The sequence below is a fragment of the Microcaecilia unicolor genome, chromosome 3, assembly GCF_901765095.1.
Source record: "Microcaecilia unicolor chromosome 3, aMicUni1.1, whole genome shotgun sequence".
NCBI classification, from domain to species: domain Eukaryota; kingdom Metazoa; phylum Chordata; class Amphibia; order Gymnophiona; family Siphonopidae; genus Microcaecilia; species Microcaecilia unicolor.
Window position 1 is genome coordinate 323,913,653 of NC_044033.1, and position 18,251 is coordinate 323,931,903.

At 42.0% G+C, this 18,251-nt stretch overlaps 1 protein-coding gene across 2 annotated transcripts in view; it reads right to left on the reverse strand.

Annotated features, from left to right (window-relative positions):
- LOC115466843 (AT-rich interactive domain-containing protein 1B-like) overlaps positions 1–18,251 on the reverse strand; it is a 1,026,314-nt gene that overhangs the window by 183,354 nt on the left and 824,709 nt on the right. For both annotated transcript variants that reach the window (XM_030198387.1, XM_030198389.1), the window contains exon 8: positions 6,053–6,380. In XM_030198387.1, the coding sequence (XP_030054247.1) occupies positions 6,053–6,380 (328 nt within the window). The remainder of the gene's footprint in view (positions 1–6,052; positions 6,381–18,251) is intronic.

Sequence of the window (18,251 nt, forward strand, 5' to 3'; positions counted from 1 at the left end):
CTCACCTTTCCCTCCTCCGAGCGAACTCCATTCACCACCACCCTCTGGCGCCTGTCCGTCAACCAGTTCCTAATCCAGTTCACCACTTTGGGTCCTATCTTCAGCCCATCCAGTTTATTTAAACTGGATTTAAGCCTCCTGTGGGGAACCGTGTCAAAAGCCTTGCTGAAATCTAAGTAGATTACGTCTATAGCACGTCCACGGTTCAATTCTCCGGTCACCCAATCAAAGAATTCAATGAGATTCGTTTGGCACGATTTCCCTTTGGTAAAACCATGTTGTCTCGGATCTTGTAACTCATTTTCTTCCAGGAAATTCACTATCCTTTCCTTCAGCATCGCTTCCATTACTTTTCCAATAATCGAAAGTGAGGCTTACCGGCCTGTAGTTTCCAGCTTCTTCCCTATCACCACTTTTGTGAAGAGGGACCACGTCCGCCGTTCTCCAATCCCTCGGAACCTCTCCCATTTCTAAGGATTTTTTAAACAAATCTTTAAGAGGACCCGCCAGAACCTCTCTGAGCTCCCTCAATATCCTGGGGTGGATCCTATCCGGTCCCATGGCTTTGTCCACCTTTAGTTTTTCTAGTTGTTGATACACACTCTCTTCCGTGAACGGTGCTATATCCACTCCATTCTCAAATGAACTTTTGCCAGTCCATCATGGTCCTTCTCCCGGATTTTCTTCAGTAAAAACAGAACAAAAGTATCTATTTAGCAAATTTGCCTTTTCTTCATCATTATCTACATAGCGGTTTGCAGTATCTTTTAGTCTCACAATTCCCTTTTTAGTCATTCTCCTTTCACTAATATACCTGAAGAAATTTTTGTCACCCCTCCTTACCTTTCTAACCATTTGTTCTTCCGCTTGCGCTTTCGCCAGACGTACCTCTCTCTTGGCTTCTTTCAGTTTCCTCCGGTATTCCTCCCCGTGTTCCTCGTCTTGAGTTTTTTTGTATTTCTGGAATGCGAACTCTTTAGCCTTTATTTTCTCAGCCACTTGCTTGGAGAACCATAGCGGTTTCCTTTTTCTCTTGCTTTTATTTACTTTCCTTACATAAAGGTTTGTGGCCCTATTTATAGCTTCTTTCAGCCTGGACCACTGTCCTTCCACTTCTCGTACGTCCTCCCAGCCCATCAGCTCCCTCCTTAGGTATTCCCCCATTTTACTAAAATCAGCACGCTTGAAATCCAGGACTTTGAGTTTTGAGTGGCAACCCTCCTCTTCAGCCGTCATATCAAACCAAACCGTTTGATGGTCACTGCTGCCCAGGTGGGCACCCACTCGGACATTTGACACGCTATCCGCATTTGTGAGCACCAGATCCAGCGTCGCTCCCTCCCTTGTGGGTTCCATGACCATTTGTCTGAGCAGAGCACTTTGGAAAGCATCCACAATCTCTCTACTTCTTTCCGATTCCGCAGACGGAACCTTCCAATCTACATCCGGCAGATTGAAATCTCCCAGCAACAGCACCTCTCTCTTCTTTCCCAACTTTTGAATATCTGCGATCAGGTCTTTATCTAATTCTTCCAATTGTGTTGGAGGTCTGTAGACAACACCCACGTGGACAGAGGTTCTATCATCTCTTTTTAAGGTGATCCATATCGCTTCTTCCTTACCCCAGGTCCCTGTCATTTCGGTTGCTGTGATATCATTTCTCACATATAGAGCTACTCCTCCACCTTTACGACCCTCTCTATCCTTCCTAAATAGATTATAGCCTGGTATGTTTGCATCCCATTCATGGGAACCATTGAGCCATGTCTCTGTGATTGCAACAATGTCCAAGTCTGCCTCCAACATCACGGCTTGAAGGTCATGAACTTTGTTGCCAAGACTGTGAGCATTTGTGGTCATCACTTTCCATTTACATTTCCTGGTATGTGTTTCAACATTTGATATTTTGGTGTGTTTTCTGTCTTTGGGTCCCTCCATATCTTTTTGTTCCACCTTAATTTCTTTTGGTGTTTCAATTTGGATGTTTTTGTGAGAAAAATGTCCAAATGCTGCTTTATTCTACTTTTTAGATGTTTTTCTCTTTTGAAAATCAGCCCCATAGTAAAATAGTAGATGACAGCAGAGGGCAGGGCAGAGGAGAATCGCTGGACATGGAGGGGATGGGAGGCGAGGGGAGAATCGCGGGACACGGATGGGAGGGCAGGGCACAGGACAATCGCTGGACATGGAGGGGATGGGAGGTGAGGGGAGAATCGCAGGACATGGAGGGGAGGGAAGAATCGCGGGACACGGTTGGGAGGGCACAGGACAATCGCTGGACATGGAGGGGAGGACAGAATCGTGGGACATCGAGGGGAGGGGAGGGCAGGACAGAGGAGAATCGCTGGACATGGATGGGAGGGCAGGGCAGAGGAAAATCGCCGAACATGGAAGGGATGGGAGGCGAGGGGAGAATCGCGGGACACGGATGGGAGGGCAGGGCACAGGTCAATCGCTGGACATGGAGGGGATGGGAGGCGAGGGGAGAATCGCAGGACATGGAGGGGAGGGAAGAATCGCGGGACACGGATGGGAGGGCACAGGACAATCGCTGGACATGGAGGGGAGGACAGAATCGCGGGACATCGAGGGGAGGGGAGGGCAGAGGAGAATCGCTGGACATGGATGGGAGGGCAGGGCAGAGGAAAATCGCCGAACATGGAAGGGATGGGAGGCGAGGGGAGAATCGCGGGACACGGATGGGAGGGCAGGGCAGAAGAGAATCGCTGGACATGGAGGGGAGGACAGAGGAGAATCGCTGGACACGGAGGGGAGGGCAGGGCAGAGGTGATTCGTTGCACATGGAGGGAAGGTCAGAATCGTGGGACACGGAGGGGATGTGAGGGGAGGGAAGAATCGCTGGATATGGAGGGGAGGGCAGGGGAGAGAGGAGAAATCACTTAGACGAGAGCCTTCCTAGCGCCCACTTCATTTTCACAAAACTGGCTTTGTTGCACTAGTATTTACATATAATGGAGATAACAAGCATTCAACTCTCTTTCATACATATTCATTATGGAAAACCTGAAAACCTGGCTGGCAATTCCCCAGGACAGGTTTGAAAACTACTGAAATAAGTGATAGCAAAAATTCTTTCAGGTTCCCACGTTTCACTAGCATGGAATCTTAACATTGGCAGTGCCAACACTATTTCAGAACTGAAAAAAACATACATACATAAAGTTGTAAGCTTTATTTTAACTGAAAAGCTCCAGGAAAGAGATTTTTATATTAGACATTTCTGATTATTAATGCCACCCATTCTCTTTCATCAGGGCATTAGTTGCCATTACATATCCATCCTGATGGCATTATTATTTAATTTCTTCTGTAGTTTTATTTTTCATGAAGTCATTTTGTCTCAGCCTCAAAGTATCCAGCAGCGCGTCTAAGACTGAAAGTGGTAATGTATCCCGTGAGAGTTCCTGTTCTGTATTAATATGTGAGCTGTGCCGGTACTGTGACCCCACAATCTACTGCCTAGAGGAGGGGAAGATTAGAAACCTTCTCTTCCAGCTTTCTGTAAGCTCCCTTACAAGTCCTTGACACCCCCACCCCTGCACCTGTTTACTTATCAATAAATAAATACTCAGTGGTGTAATGAGGGCAGGTGGGACTCATTGGAGCTGTCATATGAACAAGAAGACAGGATCGAAAATGCATCATAAACATTGCAAAACACTTTTCTTGAACAAAAAAAAATGTCCAAAAACGACAATGGAAATGCTGAATGGCATGAGTGATTTTTTTTTCCCTGGTGACAGGACACCCCCCCTCCTTCTCAGGCATGAAGGAAAAGTAGCCATGCAGAAAAATACAAGGATGTGCATGCGCCACATGCACCTTTTCCCCCCTATGACTAAGGTATTAGTTTCAAATAAATACATCTAAACAGGTTCTTGTCCAGATGTGAGCTTTTATTTTTTTATTGGTTTGATATTCCGTCAGCAGCCAAATGGTTAAAAAAAATAAAGTACGAATGGCCAAAATCCCACAGCAAGTCCAGTTTGTATTGCTACCTACCCGTACTGGTCAGGCTGATGCAGCATGGGAGCCTGAGTGCTGCCATAATTGGGCTGCTGTGAAGGAAACATGGGACGTCCGCCAGCCCCAGACTGGCTGGGATAAGCAAGCGACCTAATGTATGGTGGCCTAGAGCAGGACAAAAGAACAACTTCTTTGGATTTGTTCTATTATCAAAAAGCAAGAGTCAGCCTATCAACCCGACAACTATATTTCCCCCTCCACATCAATCAATATAGGAGGCATGCAAAATAATGCCCCCCCCCCCAACAAGTATATATGGGGACATGGGAGACAAAGAAAGCAGGGAACAAAGTCTTTTGCTCTCAGACCCAGGACATTTGATTAACGGAACACATCTTTCCATTCTATGCAAATTAATGGAATCCTCATAACGGGACATGAAGTCTTCTTAGCTGTGCAGTTCTTATTAGGTCACTGGTATTGACAATGAGTGCTAAAAAGGCATTATGAAATGAAATACTATAAAACAGACACAGCTCAAACTTGAATTTGGGTCCATAAAGAAAAAAAAAATGTATAAATGTATCCTTAGTAATTTAAAAAAGAAAAGGCCTGGAACTGGGCTCCACAGACCTGGCCAACGGTTCTTGATAAGAATGAGGGCACCATGTCCTCCAATGCATAAGAAGAAAACACACTTTAGATCAGTTATAACACCGCATGTCTTTTTAACAAATGTACAAAGAAAGATATGGGAGTTTTGGCTTTTCTCCCTCAGTAGTGATATGGAAAATATTCTCCAATCGCACTATCTGGTGAAACCTGTAGTTCACACTTTATTTTTTTTTTCCCCAATCTGAGCCACCATGCTACAGCTAAGTTAGATGAATATGGCAGTATCATAGAAAGCTTACTAGACAGGATCTGAAATTGGTAAATTAAGATTCAAAAAATCAGTAGGCATAAGCAGAATTTACAACAGGTTAGGAACTCATGGCTCAGTTTCCATTAGCTAATTAAAAAATTAAAAAAAAAGACCTTTGGAATAAAATGGGTAAAATAGAAGGCCTCCCATGTTCCAAAGCAAAATCTGGTTCAGAGCAAATGATAAACGGCACAGTGTCTTCAACAACTGTGTGAAAAAATAATTCTATTAAACCCTGTTCTATACTGAAAGAGATACCTATCTATATATAGATACACACATTTTTTTTTAAATATATTAAACAGAATTCATTTAAAACACTGTGCAGTGCACACATAAATCCTGTTTCTTGTTACTAAGAGGTTACACTGCTAATAAAGAGAATAGGAGGAGATAACACAATTTTGCAGTAGCAGCTAAGTTCTTTACTATAAAGGTGTGTGTATATGGACAGTGGTCAAAAAGTATTTTGGACTCTGTGTAAGAATAAAAGCTAGAGGAGTTTTTTTTTTAATGCCAGTGATTGAATACACAGGCACAACAGTGCTGAGTGCCTGCTAGATTCTGAAGCTTTTTCCTCCACTACAAAAATAATTTGATCCTTCTGAGGGTCTGAAAATAGGAGGTTGTGTTACTAACAGCAACACTTCAGAATAGAAGATATATTGCAACTGGGAAGGCCCACTGTGTACAAGCATTGCTTAATATCAGTTTTCTGAAATACCAAACTTTTACCCCAACCTAGCCAAATTGATTAGTCCCACCCAAAGGTAGAAAAAGTGTTCTTTCACTCATGGCATCAAGCAAAGCAATGTGTACTGAATTGCAGTTTAAGCAGATGTCAAAACCAGGGATGTGAAAGCAAAAAAAAAAGTTCTTTCTGTAGTTTCCTGGCTCGATTGTGGGCTTTTCTCCCCAGAGCAATTTCATTAATAGTGTGTACTATAGACATACAATTCTTCAACAGGCGGCTAGTGATTAATAGTGTCTACTATTAATGACAAGTGAATATTCTGACATTTGGGGGTTTTATTGTCTGCTGTTTCGGGTTAAAACCAATCTCAAATGCATGCACATCCCTATTCAAAACTATGCAATGTAGATCAATTTTCCCGGAAAGGTTTCCACCTGGATGCCTACCTGCTTTGGGCTGAATTAGCAGCCGCTTGCATCACTGCGGCAGCTGCTTCCTGTGCCTTACGATTCACCGTTGGCATAGGTGGGCCCATTCCAGGGCCTCCCTGCTGAGACAGGCCAGGAGAATTTGGGGTCATGCTGTTCATGTTTCCAGGAAACGGTCGATTCTGCAATCCGCTTGTTGGCATTCGGCCCAAGGCCATGGTGCCACATGGCTGGCTTGGTCCCTGTCCATGATTCTGGTTGTTGGAATTCATACCCATGCCAGGCCCTGGGCCACTGTAGCTTGCATTGGAAACACCACTATAAGATGGAGATCTAGTGTAGTTACCTTAAAGAAAGAAATAACAAAATAACTTTTCAATTCTACATTCCAGCATGTTGAGTTAATTATTAGGGAAAAAAATATCTAGGCAAAGAATACATATACAGAAACTGTGCTATACAATCAACACAGTATAATGCTTATAAAAACTGATATCTTTCACAAGTTTTCTTAATCTAAGCTTGAAGAATAAGGAAAGTCTTCCTTATTGTTGAACAAGCCAATTTCAGTGGTGTTGATGTTACTGGGTTTTATTACATCCCTCTTTTATGGACTGATGCTCAAAACGTAACGCTGGTGCTAGAGGCGATTAACGTCAGAATAGCACTGGCGTTAGTTAGCATAGAGTGCTCAGAGGGCTCTAGCGTGGGAGACAATGTGCGCAACAAACATTGGCGCAAGTAGCATGCAAATGTAGTCAAACAGATGTTGATGAGGTTATTTCCTATATCCTCCCAATTCTCAGAGAGGAGCGCACAAAACAAAGCCACCCTTACCACTGAAAAGTAACGCCAGCTCGGAACAGGTGTTAGGGATTTCTCACGATTCATTCTTTAAAATCTGCCAGTTTTGATTTCTTTTGGAAATGGAAGAAAGCCCGTACAAGCTTATAAGCACCGGTACAAAGAAATAACTGTGCACGAGTCCAAGCAAACCCCAAAAGTGAAGTACACATATATTTCCTGCGCTTAAATATAAGCCTTCCAAAAAAAATGAAAAGCTTGTATTAAAAGCTGCAGAAAAATGTGTGCTTCACTTTCAGGTTTGCCTGGTGCATGAGCACAAGAGCTGAGCTTACCGTGCCAAACACATTTTCCCCCTTGCTTTCGCTTTTACAATGCGCATATAATTTGAATACTATTTCCTTTCAGTATTGGCAATCTAGTTTTCTGCACTGTTCCGGAGGTAGAGGTTCTGCGTTGTTGGTTTTACCATGGGAGTTCTGAGCATCGGCCTGTCAGAGCCACCATAAGCGAATGATTCAAACAAAAAGGCAAGATATTCCCCCACTCACTGACTCTAGAAGACTAGACTCCTTATTCAGTTTTTCTATTAGAGCTTTCAAGTTTACCTCATTGACTGTATTTACGTTTATTCTTAATTATTTTACTATTGCTATGCTGTTAACAAAATTGTGTACGCCATCTTGGGTGAATCTCTTCATAAAGGCGGTTAATAAATCGCAATAGTTTCTTAATGGTTTTCACATATGCCCCTGGATTCTATAAAGGTCGTTTAAAATTGGGTGTGAATCCTAGAGTCCTTCCTATCCCCAAATCAGCCCACTATGAATCCACCAGACACAGTGTCTTCTTTTTCCTTTCCCCTTTTATCTGGAAAACTCTCCCGATTTCACTCCGAAACAAACATTCTTTGAAATCTAAAGCTAACCTGAAAGCTTTCCTTTTTGAGCAGACTTTCGGGGACTCGAGATGACGGGTTTTCCAGCATGACAATATACCCTGTACTACTTCCTTGTCTCTCTGGTCTCTATCCTTTGTGTGAATGTTTTACCTTTACTATTATAATTGACGTTCTTTTCTTACTTCTACATGTATTTTAGTTTTGTAAACCAGGGGCGTAGCAGACTTCGGGGAGAGGGGTCCAGAGCCTGAGGTGAGGGGGCACATTTTAGCCCCCCCCCCGGCACCGCCGACCCCCCCCCCCCGCCATTTTAACCCCCCCCCCCCGGCGCCAACCCTTTCGAGCCCCTCTTCCCGCCGCCAACCCTCCCCCGCCATCGGGGGTCCCCAACCCCCGCCAGCCAAAGTCCTCTTCTCCATACGTGCAGGATGTCAGACTCACAGAAACAGAAACCTGCCCTTGCAGATCAGCAACAAGGCCGCGCAGGAGAAGGGGACTTCGGCTGGCGGGAGTTGGGGACCCCCGCCAGCAAAGGTACCCGACGGCGGCGGGTTGGCGGCGGGGGGGGGGGGCAGGGCCAAATCTACGGGGGCCCATGCCCCCTGTTGCAAACTGCTCTGCTTCAGCAGCTAGAACAGTCTAGTAAGTCTAAATAAACTATAAATTCTAATTACTGGAGTTAACAAGCATTAATTATGATTTGGGTGCCGATCTGGCTATGCTGTATTCTGTAACAATGGGCGCCTAAACTGGATCGCACACAACTCAAAAGGGAGTGCGATCACAGGAGGGGCATAGGTGGGTCAGGACACTCACAAAAGATGTGTACAGTGTTATAAAATAGCGGGGAACCTATTTGCACTCCAGGATTTACTCCAGGTTTCAGCTGGCTTAAGTCCTCGTGCTCAACACTTTTCTATGAAGAGCTCCCATCCCAGGGCATCCTTTATACAATAGTGTTGAACGCCAAATTTTTGGCCCCATTTATAGAATCTGGCCCAAGGTGTATAGTGGAACAGAACAGTGAGGCAAAAATGTCCAAAAAAACAGGTCAAGGAACTGGTATTCTTATAAACTTTAATTGAATCCAGAAAGGAATAACATCACTCTACTACAAACTTTGATAGCACAACAGATCACAAGCGACACGGCTTCGTTTCAGCGCTGATGCCTGCATCAGGAGTTATGTGATCCCATATCGTTGTCAGTTCGCTGTAATCCTAACTGTAGGTGAACAGAACCAGCCTCTCCCACACTGCCCTATCAATGCCCATCAATCCTGCTCTGGGGAATACACCTCTTGGGATAACTCACTCTCCACATATGGTTTTTCTGTTGAATCTACAAACATTAGTAATGGAAAATTGGTTCTTGTGATAGGGGTATCTCCTCAGTAAATACTAAACGGAGACCACAACTCATTTCACTAAGCTCACCAGATACCTTCCAGATGATAATGGCATTTGATCGTTGCTGAGATTACCTGAATTTCTATTGTGACTTAGAGAAGAAAAATCTGTACACTTCTGCATTTCTGTTTAGCCATCTAGGTCCCTAGGAGTGGAGGAGTTGCCTAACAGTTAGTGAAGTGGTTTGAGACCCAGGGGAACTGGGTTCGATTTTCACTGTAGCTTCTTGTGACTGGGCAAGTCACTTAACCTTCCATTGCCCCACATACAAAATAAGCACCTGTATATAATATGTAAACCACTTTTATTGTAACCACAGAAAGGCGGTATATCAAATCCCATCCCTCTTTCTCCTACACACTCATTCTTTACGTTTCCTGTCACATGAGAACCACAGGCTGTAACAAAACACAAAGTATTACACTACCAAGGGCAGTGAGAAAATTAAGAACTAACTTTTTGCCGGACCCTAAGTAAGGGGCACGTTGGGCCTTTCAAATACCATACATTTTAAAACTCCCACAAATGCACCCTGTGATTCTGACTACAGAAAAAAAAACCACAGAGGAGGAAGCAGCAGTTAAGAAGTGCTATTCTTCAACTTTTCTTGCTGACTGGACTCGAACACAAAGCATAGGATATTAAGAAGAATAGAAAGACTTCTGAGAGCACTGGTGGCTCTCCCCCTCCACCTCTTCTTTTTGCCAGAACCTGACTTACCAAGGCAAACACCTACCTTAGGAGCTATTTAAATAGCACATCTGAGAGGGCCCCTTCTAAACATTTGGAAACTAGACACATACTTAGTTTGCCTGTGCCTTAATCTTGCCCTACACTGCCCTTCAGAACAGAATTTTCTCACAGCTCTCCTTAGATGAAAACTGTGATCTGAACTTGTCCAACAACGAGAGGCATGAGGAGGCAATTAATGGAGATGCCAAAAAACAGCATATTTTTTGCTAGCAATGTCTGTTTCTGACACAAAGAGCTTGTTTCATCAAGGTCTTTCACAGATACAGAATAGGAGCAAAACCTTAATGTATTTGGCTCTAAATTAATTTTAAAAAGTTTGTGGTGAGTCATTCTCGTCACCATAGCAAGAGTCTTTCAAGCTCATTAATTTGAGCATTTCTATTCATTTCATACAGCCATTCTTGGGTTCTCTGATTTCTCTGTTCAACTCCTAAAATCACATGTATACCGATGCAAAGCAGCACAAAGCCTGGCACCTTTCTATTTTCCAGTCTCTTACCTCTGGTCTGTTTTTCTTTTCTAAATGATTGTCTCAGTACTATCTTCAGTTAAATCTGGATAAGATCAAGCTCCCCCTCTTTTCCTTGTCTTTGCCTCCCCTCATTAACACATTATTCTTTGACTGCAGTTTTATTCAGGTTCTTTATTCTTCTCTATAGGAATGGCTTTTGGGGTTTGTGACCTGTGGGGCCACATATGAAGTGTTGCTGCGGCCATAATGGTATCCTCTTCCCTCTCACACGTTTCCATATTATTTGGGTAAGTGGAAAGAGAGAAGGGGTCAGGGTGATAATAGTGTTTCATGGAGGAGGGTGGGTAGAGGAGGAAGCAGAGAGGGGGAAGAATGCACAGAGGCAGCCACCAACACTCAAAGATGAAGCACTGCCTAACTGGGACAGACCCCATTAAAAGGGAGGATGCAGTAATTTCCATTTCCACACAGTGTGTCAGTCATCCTAAACTCAGTCCAAGTTCTCCTTCTCTTTCCCACATGTATATCTTTTTCACCTTTCACTTACTAACATTTGTGAGTTAATCAATGAAAAAAAGCAAACCAAAGATATCATCTTCCCATGCGGGGACACAACACTGCTGACCAGTGTGTGTCAATGACATCCATCCCCACCAGCCCACCTTCAAACTTCATTGGGGCAAAGTTGCCAGATGGGCCGGTTTCCCACCCAATTGGGCTGGTGTTTAAGCAAGGATGTGGGAAATTTTCAAAGGCGGCTGGCTACGGGAAATTGGGCTTCTTTTTCACTGCAGCTGTGCGGGTTTTGGCTCTTTTCCGGGGCTTCTATTGGTCCAATTTGGTCCAATAGAAGCTTTTCCGGGGCAGGGTTGACATCGGGGGCGGGGTTGATGTCAGAGGTGACATCAGGGGTGGGGTTAACGTCAGAGGTGACGCCAGGGGCGGGGTCGATGATGTTGGAGGCGGGGTCAATGATGTTAGAGGCGGGGTCGATGACGGAGGCGGGGTTTGACTTTGGGTGGGTTTAGGGCTGATTTTCGGTGGGGAAAATTTTTCCCATCTGGCAACCCTCAGTTGTGAGCATTTCCAAATCCATTCTCTTTTGTCTACTGACAGATGCCTTGTCTTTCAAGCATGCAGCTCTTCCCCCAATCCACTTTCCCCTTTCTGCGGCAGGGCAGTGACCAAAATGTGCCCCCCCCCCCCCCCAACTTGAGGTCTGGCTACGCCCCTCTGGATAGAAAGGCAGAATAGCAGAAAAAAAAACAGAGAAACAATGGGGGCTGCCACTGGCCCTTGCACTGAAGAACATTGATCTAAGGTGATACCTTTTTTTATTGAACTAATATTTTCTTCAGCTCTGGACAGAATGAAGAAAAGTTCACAGAGTCTATAAGTGAAAAATAAAAGCATCCAATGACAGTCCTAAGAGGATAGGTGGGGGGGGGGGGGGGGGGCTTACAGACAGGGAGAAATGGATGTTGGTTATCAGAAGATGACAATGCAGTACAATTTTATAATGTATAATGTGATAGGAAACTCATTAGTTGAACAGTAAAATTATCATCTCAACTTGAAAAATCTTACATTCTTGGATTGTATTAAAGTTTTCTTTTACTATCCTGACCATAAGGTGATTCATTTATATTTTCTAGTATTGACATCTTTTGCTCATTCTGTCCTAACCTAAAGAAAGGGGCTTTACTTCCTGGCAGCTGTCCAGTAGCACTATAAATATGCTAAGTATCATTATTACCTAACATTTATGTCCCCCTTTTCTGTTCCTTCTTCTAAAGTTCAGGTTCATGCTAATATTTTTGCAACCCTGCTTACTGTAGCATACTCTCAACTGGTCTCTTGCGTTTCAATTTTTTTCCTGAAAGGATTATTCTGCATCTTTTTGTACCCTTCCCTGTGAAGATTCCAATTCCCCTCTCTGTGAAGAAAACTGCCTCCTTCAATTTGTTTGCCTACTAATCTTCTTCAATGCAGGTCTTTTTTAACGCTTGGCCATCTTTCTGGATTAGTTTTGATTTAACTTGTCCATTCATGGTTTGTTTTTGCTTCACTGAGCTTATCTTATACCTTGTGACTTCAGTTTGTTAACTTTTTTTTATGCCTGTGAATGTGTTTGGAAAATTAAGCTTTACAAATGAAGATAAAATAAAACTAAAATGGGGATTGAAATTACTATTAGAATGCAAGTGCCTTCTCCCTTTATTTTCTGGGATCATGATGGTTTTTTTAAATTTCCTCAATATTTCGTTAATACCACTTGATTGAAATCTGTAGTGTAGTTTCTCTCTTCATATTTCTGGACAAAGATTTATACCTTATTTTAAGGGCCCTTTTATCAAGCGTCAGTAGTTCTGAGTTTGACACCTGCAGTTTTCCAGGCTAGAAAATAATTTTTATTTTCTAGCATGGAGGGCGGGGAGTAGGTTCCAGAGGTAATCAGGCACTGTATGCATATTGCCATATGCTGTCCAATTACTGCTGGGTTAGCATGTGAGCCTTTACCACCTTCTAAATAGGTGGCAGTAAGGGCAGTAAATGGCTGCACGCTAATTTTTTATATTAGCGCATGGTCATTAACAACTCCAACAAAAAAGGGGCTTTTTCCCCGCTGTGGTACAAAGTGGCCGGGTATGCAGCAATCCCACACACCAGTACTATCATGGGCCACATTTTGGTGTGGCTTAGTAAAAGGGCCCCTTAATTTGTTAAAATTCTATAAATAAAAATAGTTTAAAAAAATGCAAGTGGCTGTCTGTCACATTGGTGTCTTTTTTTAAAATAAGCTACAGTAAAAAGTGGTCTTAGTGCACCCTTATGTGGGTCTTTTCACATACTAAGGTCATTTTTACTGCAGTCAGAAAATGGTCAATTTTCTTTTTTTTGAATTAATGGCCATGTGTTAATTTTGTCATCAGAACATGACCATTAAAAATATTAGCGAAGCTTAAAAAAATCAAGAATAGTGGAAACCCTACGCACCCAAATAATTATTGACTCAAGAATAAATACTGTTCTTCAAGAGAAAAAACAATTTTTTAAAGAATTTTTTTACACTCTGCAATTTTTTCATTTAAAAAAAAACGAGGAAAAAGCCTCAGCAGTCAAAGGTAATTGTCATCAACTGGGCACAACCCACTTGATTTTCAAAAGTCAAGGCTCCTTCTGACTTAGACCAGCCATTGGTTAATCTCCAAAAATTATCATTTCAGTTTTGCTTATTCAATTTAATTTCTTTCACATAGACAATTTCAACATTTTTAAAGCGATGAAAACATCTTCTGGCATATCATAAATGCATTTACTATTCTTTCATCACAGTCTGCATGAAAGGACAGTTGTAAGCTATTTGATCTTGTAGTGAACAATACAGCTACAATTAATAAATAGACGTCATCATGGACATAGCTGTCGGCGTCTGAATGAAATACTGGCACAATTTTTCAAGGATAGCAAATCTGCCAGCCAGCATGTTGGATGAAAGACTGTGTTGCAGTGAGTTGGCTAAATTGTGATCACATCTGAATTTATCTGCCTTTAATATCATACATTTTTTCACACAGTGTTAAACAAACAATATCCCCTGAGGAAGCCTGTTTAGGTGAAACAGGTCCCCATTGGGAGTGTGATAAATGGAAACTCAAGCTAAATTAAGTGCTTCTTTGATACATGCTGTGTGATGTTATATGGCTGGAAAAAGAAAAGATTTGGAACAGTGACTGCGTTCATTGTGCAAATTATGATATACCAGATGTTTTCATTGCTTTCAAAATGTTGAAATTGTCCAAGTGAAAGAAATTAAATTAAATAAGCAAAATTGAAATGATAATTTTTGGAGATTTTTAGCCGATGATTGGTCTTAGTCAGAAGGAGCCTTGACTTTTGAAAATCACGTGGGTTGTGCCCAGCTGATGGCAATTACCTTTGTTGAGGCTGTTTCTCTTTTTTTAAATGAAAAATTGCAGAACCTAAAAAAATTATTTAAAAAACTGTTTTTATTCTTTGAAGATCAGTATTTATTGTCACTGGATTCAATAATTTTTTGGGTGTGTATGGTTTCCACTATTTTTTTATTTTCTAGCTTCACTAAATATTGTGGAACAATTTATTTTTGTTTGTGCATTAAAAATATTAGCAAGTGAGAACTTACCAACACATATTTTATAGGCAGAGTGGGTGCAGGTACTAATATAAATGCACTGATTAGCACAGAAATGCCCCCACTCTGCCCCCCCCCCCCAGACACATCCCCTCTGCAATAAAAACAAAAATAATTTTTCAGTGCGCGGTTTGGCGTGCAGATTTGAAAATTAGTGCAGAATATCTGAGCGCATCCTGCGGTAAGTGTATGCTAGCACTTACCACAGCTTAGTAAAAGGATCCCATTCTTACTATAGACCAACCTACCATTAAAAACGTAATTCCTATTTTGGCAATTTCAATAAATCCCAACATATTTTTAACTAGAAGGAAGCTACTGAACTAGTTCTACTAAAGGATTTTATAGCAACTTTTTTTGCCCATAATGAAGTCTAAAACTCTGTTCATTTTTTAAATTTTCTTTTTGGATTCAGCTCCCATCTTTTCAATAGTAGCTCAAGGTGAATTACATCCTTTTATATCATATTTTGGGGTTTACAAAGCCTTTCATAGGAATTGTCTTGGTTTTTTTCTCTCATAAATTACTAAAATATGAGCCCCAATGTGCATTACGTTCTTCACAAGAGAGCTTGATTCAGTTACGTTCCTTGAGTTTCATCCGATTTTCTGGTACCAGAAATAGGGTGTTTTTCCTATGCTGGTGCAGCTCTATGGAACTCATTATCATCTGAACTGAGAAACATTCCCATGCCATTTTAGAAAGCTTTAAAAACTTGATTGAGAAGAGGTATGCTTTAACCCTGTATTGATTATTTATGTATTTTTCCTTTCCTTTCTTGATATTGATTCGGTGTTATTATGCCATGTGTATATATACTGTAACAATCAACTGATTTAAGCCCAATGCTATAATATAATCTATTCACACAGATCTGTTTTCACACCATTCTCTCAGGACCTCAGCGGCGACTCGTTTCACAAAAGGTTCTTCACCATGTGATTTGTTTGGTTCTTCACCGGTCCAAAATTATTTTACCCACCTTTGTAAACATAATTCTCATATTTAATTAGAACGTAACTCAATCTTAAACATCTTCTGCCAGGACATTAGCCAACATTGCTCATGTTTTGCTAGTGCTGCATCAGGGCATGGTTCTAGAAACAACACATAACTCACTTGCTCGTTCATTCCAAAAGTGGGTCAAATAATTTTGGACTAAGGAAGAACTAAACGAATCATAAGGTAAAGGCCCTTGTGTGAAATGAGTCATCACTGAGTTCCTAAGGGAATGGATGTGAAAATAGATCTGTGTGAATAGCCAATAAATCAAATCAAATCAATAAAGGGTCCCTTTACTAAGCTGCAGTAAAAGTGGCTTTTCTGCGCCATTACATGGGTTTTTCCTACGCGCTAAAGCCCATTTTTACTGCAGTCAAATGGCCAATTTTCTATTTTTTGTTATTAATGGTCATGCACTAATGTTGCCACTAGTGTGTGGTTATTAAAAAAAATGTGTGAGCACTTACTGCCAACTACTTTGTAGGTGTAAGGGCTCACATGGTATTCCGGAATGCTCCCACTCTACAATCCTTGACACGCCCCCTCCGAAAATAAAGCATGCGCACACTTGAGAGTTACTGCAGGATGCCTGAGCTCATCCTGCAGTACACCATTTTAAGCTGCATTAGGTGTGCATTTCTGTCTAACAAATGCACACCTAATCAAGGGCCCCTAAATCATTCAGGTACACTAGTATTTTCTTATCCCTTGAGGTCTTATAGTACAATCTAATTTTGTATTCCCTACAAAAAACAAAAACAAAAAAATCCTACTTTTTGCTTCCTCATTCCCACATTTTAGAATGCACTTCCTTTTTATTGAAAAAGTAAGACTAACCGTACAAAATTTAAGACAGGTGTTCAGATGTATTTTGTCATGTTGGCTTTTTTGATTGGCTCGGCTTTTTTAAAATGTCGTTTTGCTTTTAATCTTATTGGGATTAGATTCAGTAAATGGCACACAAATTTGTGCACCAATCCCCCCCCCCCCCCCCCCCGCTTTCTTCTAACTTGTGTCCTCCTAGACACACCTGGGAGGACAGCTTTCTATGGGGCTAAGGTTTCTATCTCCCTTGTTTTATAATAAAGTTTCAAAATAGCCCCATTGTCTTGCTGGAAAACAAATGTCACTATTAGGGTAGATCTGGCTCTTTATTTCTTCCATTGAGGATTCCAAAATTGCTTAAACATCTAATGGAGCATTACTTTCTCTAGTGTTACCCCAGAAGGCAAATAGTAAATCTTCTGAACCAGAGTTCCTGGTACCCCAAAATTGTAGTAAGAAACTTAGTGCATAAATCCTTTGCCGACTTAAAATCAGACTGTGGAAAACTGAGTAGTCTTAAAAATAAGGATGTATCTTGTAAGGAAGAAGATATATCTACTTTAGAAGTATATGAGTTCAATTTGCCTTCCAGCTCTTTCAACTTATTGTCAAAAGATAAAGATATTGCCACAAAAGAGGAGCATAACTTATGCAGATTCTGAATTGCAGTCCACAAAGTATCCAATGTTACCATTGTTGGTTGCTCCAACGCCTGCAATGATCCAGAAAGGTCTGACAAAAGTGGTGATGAAGTTACCGTTGAAGATTCCATCATTCCTGGTCCTAGCAGACCACAGTTGACTATGGTGCTGGGCTGCAGCGGTAGATCTAAACCTAATGGGCTAAGTGAAAGATCACTTGCCTGCTCGTGGCTCTTCCCTGCCCCAACAGTGGCTTTGCCCACTGCAAGAGGAACAGCGAAGGTGGTAATGGTGGTTTGGCGCAAGGAGCTCATTGGAGAAACAGAAAGAGGGTGACCTACTATCCTCCCTCGGCATTCAGGCATCAGGTAAGCAAGAAAGGAAATATGTTCAACAGAACTGGAAGCTGCCTCTGATGCACCCTACTCCGTCACTATCTTGCTCCCTCATGCATGCATCTTTATAGAATAGCGCCTAACAAGATGCATGTGTAAATTCAGCAGGTGGTGCATGTTTATACTTAAAGCTGTTACAGAGGACTGACCCCTCTTTCTTAGTTAGCACATAGATAATAGGAAGTGTTTTGCAGTGATGTAACCAGTTTTATTTGAAACTTGACTGACTGTTCTGGGCTCTGATTGGCCTGGAGTTTTGAAGTTACCCAGCAGTGGCTGGCTGTTGCTTCAGTTTCAGCCTAGGAGAAGAGACAGAGAAAGCTCTTTTCTGAAGCTCTGTAAAAAAAAGTTTGTATTTGATAACTGGTGAACAGCTATATGTCCCGATCTCCCACCCCAGGTACTTTCTAAGAAGTATACAAATGTTTAGATAGCTTTATAATTGTTCCATATTTCAGTTACCTGTTATTGTTTGCTGACTGAACATTTTTTCTTCATTGTTCCAGTGTGACAATAAACCTGTTTAGTTTGTTGACTCTGCCTGTCCGGACTGATAAAGAATTCTGGTGGTTTATGTGTTGGGTCTGTGAGTGCTTTCTAGGACTGTGGGACCACTGGGAGTGTGACCCCAGTAACCTATAAATCACTGGGGATAATTTGAGAGGAGACTCGCCCGGAGGTGGTTGTGACCCAGTCAGTGAGAGGAGGATGCTAGTGTAGAGTGCAAGTGGCAGGTGCAGGCAGACCTGAGCTGTGCTGGGGATAGACCCTCTAAGTGGTCATGGGGTAGCCCCAGGTGGGTGGCTAGGCATTTTGTGAAACCAATTAGCACCAATAATTA